This window comes from Mandrillus leucophaeus, unplaced genomic scaffold, assembly GCF_000951045.1.
Source record: "Mandrillus leucophaeus isolate KB7577 unplaced genomic scaffold, Mleu.le_1.0 Scaffold66, whole genome shotgun sequence".
NCBI lineage: Eukaryota > Metazoa > Chordata > Mammalia > Primates > Cercopithecidae > Mandrillus > Mandrillus leucophaeus.
Window position 1 is genome coordinate 5,407,539 of NW_012107141.1, and position 9,146 is coordinate 5,416,684.

Sequence of the window (9,146 nt, forward strand, 5' to 3'; positions counted from 1 at the left end):
TTTTGAGATGGAGTCGTGCTCTGTTGCCCAGGCTGGAGTGCAGTAGTATGATCTTGGCTCACTGCAACCTCTGCCTCCAGGGCTCAAGCCATTCTCATGCCTTAACCTCTCAAGTAGCTGGGATTACAGGCGTGCACCACCACGCCCGGCTAATTTTTGTATTTTTTGGTAGAGACAGGGTTTCATCATGTTGGCCAAGCTGGTCTCAAACTTCTGACTTCAGGTGATCCACCTGCCTCAGCCTCCCAAAGTGATGGGATTACAGGCGTGAGCCACCATGCCCAGCCTTGTGGAGCTTTTTTGTTTTAAGGTGATTTGCTCATAATTTTCTCAGGTTGAGAAGATGACTGGAGAACCCGTTGGGACCAGGTCTGATTTGTCTTACTTGGTTCTTAAGGCATCTGGGGACCTCTTTTTCCAGTGGGTCCTGAGTCGGGAGTAGTCCTTGGAAAGGTGACTGGGATGGGCTGAACAGGTCTGGGACCAGCCTGTGCTGCTGTCCCACCCCCTTTACCAGCCTGCCCCTAGCCTTTGTGCACGGAGTAACGGAAGTCTTCCCCTACTCAGGGCCTGAAGTAATCAAACCTGTCTTTGACCTTGGTGAGACAGAGGAGAAAAAGTCCCAGATCAGCGCAGACAGTGGTGTGAGCCTGACGTCTAGTTCCCAGGTTTGTGACAACCTTGTTGAAAATTACGAGGATTAAATATGCTGTCTCAGAATATTTCAAGTTAAAAAAAAAACAAAACAACCAGACAGCCGGGCACAGTGGCTCACGCCTATAATCCCAGAACTTTGGGAGGCCAAGGCGGGCGGATCACCTGAGGTTGGGAGTTCGAGACCAGCCTGACCAACATTATGAAACCCCGTCTCTATGAAAAATACAAAATTAGCCAGGCTTGGTGGCGTATACCTGTAATCCCAGCTACCTGGGAGGCTGAGGCAGGAGAATCGCTGTAATCTGGGAGGCGGAGGTTGTGGTGAGCCAAGATTGCACTGTTGCACTCCAGCCTGGGTAACAAGGGTGAAACTCTGTCTCAAAAAAAATAAAATAAAAATAAAAAAAATAATAGCCAGGTGCAGCAGTTCATGCCTGTAATCCCAGGACTTTGGGAGGCTGAGGCAGGTGGGTCACTTGAGGTCAGGAGTTGGAGTTCGAGACCAGTCTGGCCAAAGTGGTGAAACCCCATCTCTACTAAAAATGTAAAAATTAGCCCGGTGTGGTGGTGGTCACCTGTAATCCCAGCTACTCAGGAGACTGAGGCGGGAGAATCACTGGAACCCGGGAGGCAGAGGTTGCAGCGAGCTGAGATTGCACCGCTGCACTCCAGCCTATGCCACAGAGTGGGACTCCGTCTCAAAAAAAGAAAAAAAAATTAACCCTCGAAACAATATAAATATCTAATGATAAGGAATTGTTAAATAAGTGTAATAGATCCATGTAATGCAATATTAGTATCCATTAAAGGTTGTGTTTTCAAAAATTTAGTGACATGGGAAAATGTTTAACAAAGCTGCATATAGTGTGATTCCAATTTTATTTTTAAAATGTATTGAGAAGAAACTGAAAGGAAATATACTAAAAACAGTGCTTAAGGTGGGAGGTAGATTTACAACTTGTTCTTATTTCCTTATTCTTTCATGTATTTTCTACAATGAGCATGTACTTTTTTAATGCATTGTTTTTTGTTTTTTGTTTTTTGTTTTTGAGACAGGGTCTCACTCTGTCGCTTGGGTTGGAGGGCAGTGGTGTGCTCTCAGCTCACTGTAGCCTCAACTTCCTGGGCTCAAGTGATGCTCCCACCTCAGCATCCTGAGTAGCTGGGACCACAGGCACCCACCACCACGCCTGGCTAAGTTTGTGTATTTTTTTGTAGAGATAGGGTTTCACCATGTTGCCCAGGCTGGTCTCCAACTCCGGGGCTCAAATGATCCTCCCACCTCAGCCTCCCAAAGTGCTAGGACTACAGGCATGAGCCTCTGTGCCAGGCCTATTTCTTTTTTTTATTATATAAGTTGTACATATTTTATATTCCGGAAACAAAAGTTGCTCGTGACTTCTCTACGGATGATAACAGAAGGGTGGGGATGGGGAGAAAGAAGGTACAGTATTTCTGTGGGAAACTGAGAGGAGATTGGACACCTCCCCTAATGTTCCTGTGTCTTGTTTCAGAGGACTGATCAAGACTCTGTCATCAGCATGAGTCCAGCTGTTATGATCCGCAGCTCAAGTCAGGATTCTGAAGTTAGCACCGTGGTAGGGGAACACCACACTGGCATCTTGGTGGGTGGGGTGTGGATTTCCCCTTTGGAAAAGGGTGCTACTTTCTCTTTGGAGGCTGCTCTGAGTCTCAGGTCAGCATGGTTCTCATGGTGGAGAGGTTTAGCATCATAAGTGTGTGTACATGAGATTTCACCCAGAGCTTCTCATCTTATAAAGAAGGTACTTCCAGAGGCTGTCTGACACACCTTTGAAATTGAATACTTTTTTATGGTGGCAGGGAGCTCTAACAGCTTGGCATTTCTGGGGCCCATCCCTGGGGACTATCTCTTACTACCTTTTTTCCTTTCCAGGCGAGTAATAGCTCTGGAGAGACTCTTGGAGCTGACAGTGACTTGAGCAGCAATGCAGGTGACGGACCAGGTGGCGAGGGCAGTGTTCACCTGGCAAGCTCTCGGGGCACTTTGTCTGATAGTGAAATTGAGACCAACTCTGCTACAAGCACCATCTTTGTAAGCTTTGTTTGCCAACAAAAGAAGACCATTTCTTTAATGGGGGAGGGAAGCAGGCTAGAAAAGAATGAAAGTTAAGAGACACTAAAGAGGTGAAGGTTAAATAAGGAAGAGGTAATCCTCATATATTTGGCTGTAAGGAAAACATTTCTTAAGGCTTTTTTCAGTCGTTTGACTTACGTTCTGGGACTTTTAGAACCCTCTCCTGAATCACTGATGAGTTATGCTCCCTGCCCAGTCAGATAAGGGCTTCGAATCCTATGTAGTATTAATCCCCAGGTCTAACACAGGCAAAATGATGCCTTTGTGGTATTTGTCAGGACAATCACAGCTCTCATTTAGTACCAGTCTGTTTCTATGGAGTATCCAGTTTTATTTTGGTCTCTGCTGTATTTATATAGCATCTTAAAATAGCATTCTATTTTAGTATATTACTAACAGTTATTTGAAGTTTTCATTCATTAATAAACATCCATGAAGTGATTTACTAAGTGCCAGATTTTGCGCTAAAGAAACAGGGATGAAAAAGGCATAATTTTTACTCAAGAAGTTTGTGATTCACTATATTGCTGTGAGTAGTCTCTTCTAATAGGTGAGGGGGAACAATGCCTTAGGAAAAAAGAACTTCCCTAGGTCACACAGTAAGCCTGTGATCAGCTGGAAGGAGATGAATTCTTTTTAGTCCTTGCCTTAGACATCTGGGTTTTTTGTTTGTTTGTTTGTTTTACACAGGGTCTCACTCTGTTGCCCAGGCTGGAGTGTAGTGGCACAATCACTGCTCACTGCAGCCTTAACCTCCCAGGCTCAAGTGGTCCTCCCACCTCAGCCTCCCAAGTAGCTGGGACTACAGGCATACACCACCATGCCTGGCTAATTTTTTTAGTTTTTTGTAGAAATTGGGTTCCCCTCTGTTGTCTAGGCCAGTCTCAAACTCCTGGGTTAAGTGAGCCTCCTGCCTTGGCCTCTCAAAGTGGCATGAGCCACTGTGCCCAGCCTCTGCTTTTTAATGTATATGTGCCTCTATAGGCTGTTAAAACACTGATAGACTTGCCACTTTATTAAACGGAGATGAGAATGGATGTGCTGTATAAGAGCTTATAGGCATAGGTCCTTATCTTTGGCCCGTGGGGTGAAAGGAAGAAAAATTTAAATGAAACCAGCTATTTAAGACTGGTAATCATTCCCACTCGCAGAGCCTTCAGTATGTGTTTTTAATAGATTCAGTGACCTCCCAGAGTGAAGATTGGGAATAGGATTGAGAGGCTATTCAAGTTGATGGGCCTTAACTCTCTCTGAGTCTGAACAGACTGGTTGGTTGATTGAATGATTAATTGATTTTTCTTTTGTGCTGACAGTTTATTAGGGGTTTTCTTTTCTTTCTTCTTTTTTTTTTTTTTTTGAGATGAAGTCTCACTCTGTCGCCCAGGCTGGAGTGCAGTGGTGCAATCTCGGCTCACTGCAAGCTCCGCCTCCCGGGTTCACGGCATTCTTCTGCCTCAGCCTCCCAAGTAGCTGTTACTACAGGTGCCCGCCACCACACCCAGCTAATTTCTTGTATTTTTACTAGAGACAAGGTTTCACCGTGTTAGCCATGATGGTCTCGATCTCCTGACCTCATGATCCTCCCGCCTGAGCCTCCCAAAGTGCTGGGATTACAGGCGTGAGCCACTGCGCCCGGCCAGGGATTTTCAATAATGTTTTCTTTTCATATTAATTCAACCTTCACCCCAAAATCTAACCATGGATCGTAAAAGTTAAGTTGACAGCAGGTCTAGCCTGCTATACTTCCTGTTTACCTTTAGATGCTTTTCAAGCCAATAGAGGTTACATTTGTGGTGGAAGGAGCCAGAGTAGTAGGAAAATTACTTCTCTTCGCTTCAAAGAAAATCCTCCACCTTGAGCGTCTTCTGAACTTTTCACTGTAAGACATCTCAGTGCTTGCTGTACCCTTCAGCCGCATAACTGTGAGGATAGCAACCATCAGTTTCTCATAAATGGAAGCGGCAGTGAGAACTGTCTACAGCAGTTTGGCTTCAAGGCCTTTGTAGAGGCCCATTATTCCAAAACACCTGTTAGCCATTTGTGTGTCTTCTTTTAAGAGAGATCTGTTCAGCTCATTTGCCCATTTTTTAATAGATTGTGTTTTTTTGCTGTTGAGTTCTTTGTTTCTTGTATATTCTAGATATTAATCTCTTGTCAGATGAATAATTTGTAAATATTTTCTTCCATTCTGCAGACTGTCTCTTCACTCAGTTCATCATGTCCTTTGTTGTGCAGAAGCTTTTTAGTTTAATATAATCCTGTTTGTCTACTTTTGCTTTTGTTGCCTGTGCTTTTGAGGTCTCCATAAACTTTTTGCCTAGACCAATGTCCTGAAGCATTTCTGCTACGTTTTCTTCTAGTACTTTTATAGTTTTGGGTCTTATATTTAAGTCTTTAATCCATTTTGGGTTGATTTTTGTGTATGGTGAGAGGTAGGGGTCTAGTTTTATTTTTCTGAATAATGGATATCAGGTTTTCTGAGCACCATTTATTGAAGAGACTGTCCCTACCCCTGGTGAATATTCTTGGTTCCTTTGTCAAAAAACAGTTGGCTATAAATATATGGATTTTTTTCTGGGTTCTATATTCTGTTCCATTGGTCTATGGGTCTGTTTTTTATGCCAGTAGCATGCAGTTATGGTTACTATAGCTTTCTCTTATATTTTGAAGTCTAGTAGTGTGATACCTTTTTGCCTAGGATTGTTTTGGCTATCTGGGGTCTTTTGTGGTTCCATATGAATTTTAGGATTGTTTTTTCTATTTTTGTGAAGAATACCATTGGTATTTTGGTAGGGATTGCATTGAATCTGTAGATCACTTTTGGTAGTATGGTCATTTTCACAATATTCTTCCAATCCATGAACATGGTATATCTTTACATCTTTTCCCTAAACTCATTCTTACATCAGTGTTTTCTATTTTTCCTCATGGAGATCTTTTACCTCCTTCACTGAATTTATTCTTAGGGCATTAATTTTTTTTTTTTTTTTTTTTTTTGAGATGGTGTCTCGCTCTGTTGCCCAGGCTGGAGTGCAGTGGCGTGATCTCGGCTCACTGCAAGCTCCGCCTCCCGGGTTCACGCCATTCTCCTGCCTCAGCCTCCAGAGTAGCTGGTACTACAGGCTCCCGCCACCATGCCCGGCTAATTTTTTTGTATTTTTTTAGTAGAGACAGAGTTTCACCGTGTTAGCCAGGATGGTCTCGATCTCCTGACCTCGTGATCCACCCACCTCGGCCTCCGAAAGTGCTGGGATTACAGGCGTGAGCCACCGCGCCCGGCCTCTGCTGTTTTATTGTTGGTGTATAGACACACTACTGATTTTTATATGTTGATTTTGTATCCTGCAACTTTATTGAATTCACTTATTAGTTCTGAGTTTTCTAGTGGAGATTTTAGGGCTTTCTTTTTTCTTTTTCTTTTTTTTTTTTTTTTTTAGATAGAATGAGGCTGGAGTAGTGCAGTGGTGCAATATCAGTTCACTGCAGCCTCCACCTACTGGGCTCAAGCAGTCCTTCCATCTCAGTCCCTCGAGTAGCTGGGACTACAGGCATACGCCACCATGCCCAGCTGATTTTTGTATTTGTAGAGACGAGGTGTTCCCATGTTGCCCAGGCTGGTCTGGAACTCCTGGGCTCAAGCAATCCACCTGCCTTGGCCACCCAAAGTGCTAGGATTAACAGGTGTGAACCACAATACCCAGCCCGCTTTGAGGGACACTTTGACTTCCTTCTGTCCAATTTGGATGCCCTTTCTCTCTCTGGCCTAATTGCTTTGATTAGCACTTCCAGTTGAATAAAAGTGGTGGAAGTAGACATCCTTGTCTTGTTACAGATCGTAGAGGAAAAGTTTTCATCTTTTCCCCATGAATAAAAGTGGTGGAAGTAGACATCCTTGTCTTGTTACAGATCGTAGAGGAAAAGTTTTCATCTTTTCCCCATTTAGTATGATGTTAGTTGTGGGTTTGTCATATGTGATTTTTATTGTTTTGAGGTATGTTCGCTCTGTACCTAACTTGTTGAGAGGTTTTATCATGAAGGGATGTTGACTTTTATCGAATACTTTTGTATTTGGTATTAGTTTTTCTTTACATGTTTTTAGAATTCTGCATTGAAGCTATTGGGTCCTGAGCCTTTCTTTTCTTTCTTTCTCCTTTTTTTTTGAGACGGAGTCTTGCTCTGTTGCCCAGGCTAGAGTACAGTTGCGCAATCTCAGCTCACTGCTACCTCCACCTCCCGGGTTCAAGCAGTTCTCCTGCTTCAGCCTCCCGAGTAGCTGGGATTACAGGCACTCACGACCACACCTAGCTAATTTTTTGTATTTTTAGTAGAGACGAGGTTTCGCCATGTTGTCCAGGGTGGTCTCGAACTCCTGACCTCAAGTGATCTTGCCCCCCTCGGCCTCCCAAAGTGCTGGGATTACAGCCGTGTGCTCCACTGCACCCAACTTTTTTTTTTGGAGACAGAGTCTTGCTCTGTTGCTCAGGCTGGAGTGCAGTGGTGTGATGTTGGCTCACTGCAACTTCTGCCTCTCAGGTTCAAGCAATTCTCATACCTCAGCCTCTCGAGTAGCTGGGATTACAGGTATTCACCACCATGCCTGGCTAATTTTTGTGTTTTTAGTGGAGACAGGGTTTCATCATGTTGGCCAGTCTGATCTCGAGCTACAGGCCTCAAGTGATCTGCCTGCCTCAGCCTCCCAAAGTGCTGGGATTACAGGCATTAACCATCGTGCCCTGTGATGGGAAGCTTTTTATTACAGATTCAATCTCATTACTTGTAATTGGACCGTTCAGGTTGCTATTTCTTGGTTAAATCTTGGTAGGTTGTTTATGTCTAAGAATGTATCCATTTCTAATTTGTTGGCATGTAGTTATAGTCCCTAATGATTTTTTGTTTTTCTGTGATGGCAATTGTAATGTTTCCTTTTTTGTTTTTGGTGTTTTTTTGGCGGGAGTCTTTTCTCTCTCTTTCTCTCTCTCTCTCTCTCTGTCTCTTTTGGTTAGTCTAGCTCTAATGGTTTGTGGATTTTGTTTCTCTTTACGAAAATGAACTTTTCATTTTGTTGATTATTTATTTATTTATTTATTTTGAGACGGAGTTTTGCTCTTGTTGCCCAGGCTGGAGTGCAATGGTGCAGTCTTGGCTCACTGCAACCTCCACCCCCTGGGTTCAAGTGATTCTTCTGCCTCAGCCTCCCAAGTAGCTGAGATTACAGGTGCCGACCACCACACCCGGCTATTTTTGTGTGTGTGTGTGTTTTTACTAGAGATGGGGTTTCGCCATGTTGGCTAGGCTGCTCTCGAACTCCTGGCCTCAGGTGATCCACCTGTCTCAGCCTCCCAAAGTGTTGGGATTATAAGCGTGAGCCACCATGCCTGGCCTATTTTTTTTAGTCTCAATTTTATTTCTGCTCTGTCCTTGATTATTTCTTCTACTAATTTTGGGTTTAGTTTGTTCTTGCTTTCACAGTTCTTTGAGCTGCATCATTAAGTTGATTTGAAATCTTCCTACTTTTTTGATGTAGACATTTATTGCTAATAAGCTTCTTTCTTAATACTGCTTTTGCTGTATCTCATAGGTTTTGGTATGCTGTGTTTTTATTTTCATTTGTGTGAATACATTTTTAAATTTCCTTCTTAATTTCTTTGTTGACCCATTGGTCACTCAGGAGCATATTGTTTAATTTCCATGTATTCGTATGATTTTAAAAGTTTGTTATTTCTAATTTTCAGAGCACAGTGTTCGCTTGTGGTCTGAAAAGATACTTGCTGTGATTTCAGTTTTCTAAAATTTCTCGTTATACTTATTTCGTGGCCTAATATGTGGTCTGTCCTAGAGAATGTTCTGGGTGTTGATGAAAAGAATGTGTATTCTACAGCTGTTGGATGGAATGTTCTGTAAATGTCTGTTAGGTCCATTTGGTCTAAAATGCAATCTGAATCTAAAATGCAGTTTAAATCCAGTGTTTCTGTGTTGATTTTCTGTCTAGATGATCTGTCCAATGCTGAGAGTGGGGTATTGAAGTCCCCAACTGTTACTGTATTGGAGTATATCTCTCCCTTTAGATCTAATAATATTTGCAATATTTGCTTTATATAGCTGTTTGGTGTTGAATGCATATGTATTTGCAATTGTTATATGCTCTTGCTGAAGTGATCCCTTTGTTACTATATAATTACTTTGTCTCTTTTTAGGTGTTTTTTGTTTTTTTTGTTTGTTTGTTTGTTTGTTTGAGACAGTCTCTCACTCTGTCGCCCAAGCTGGAGTGCAGTGGTGCGATCTTGGCTCACTGCAACCTCCGCCTCCAGGGTTTTCAAGCATTTCTTCTGCCTTAGCCTCCCAAGTAGCTGGGACTACAGGTGTGTGCCACCAC

General features: G+C 42.9%; 1 protein-coding gene across 12 annotated transcripts in view; it reads left to right on the plus strand.

Annotated features, from left to right (window-relative positions):
• MADD (MAP-kinase activating death domain) overlaps nucleotides 1–9,146 on the plus strand; it is a 59,268-nt gene that overhangs the window by 20,392 nt on the left and 29,730 nt on the right. For 8 of the 12 annotated variants that reach the window (XM_012001417.1, XM_012001424.1, XM_012001419.1 and 5 more), the window contains 3 exons: nucleotides 568–668; nucleotides 2,172–2,255; nucleotides 2,573–2,731. In XM_012001417.1, the coding sequence (XP_011856807.1) occupies nucleotides 568–668; nucleotides 2,172–2,255; nucleotides 2,573–2,731 (344 nt within the window). The remainder of the gene's footprint in view (nucleotides 1–567; nucleotides 669–2,171; nucleotides 2,256–2,572; nucleotides 2,732–9,146) is intronic. The other 4 variants (XM_012001423.1, XM_012001427.1, XM_012001420.1 and 1 more) reach the window with 2 other exon arrangements.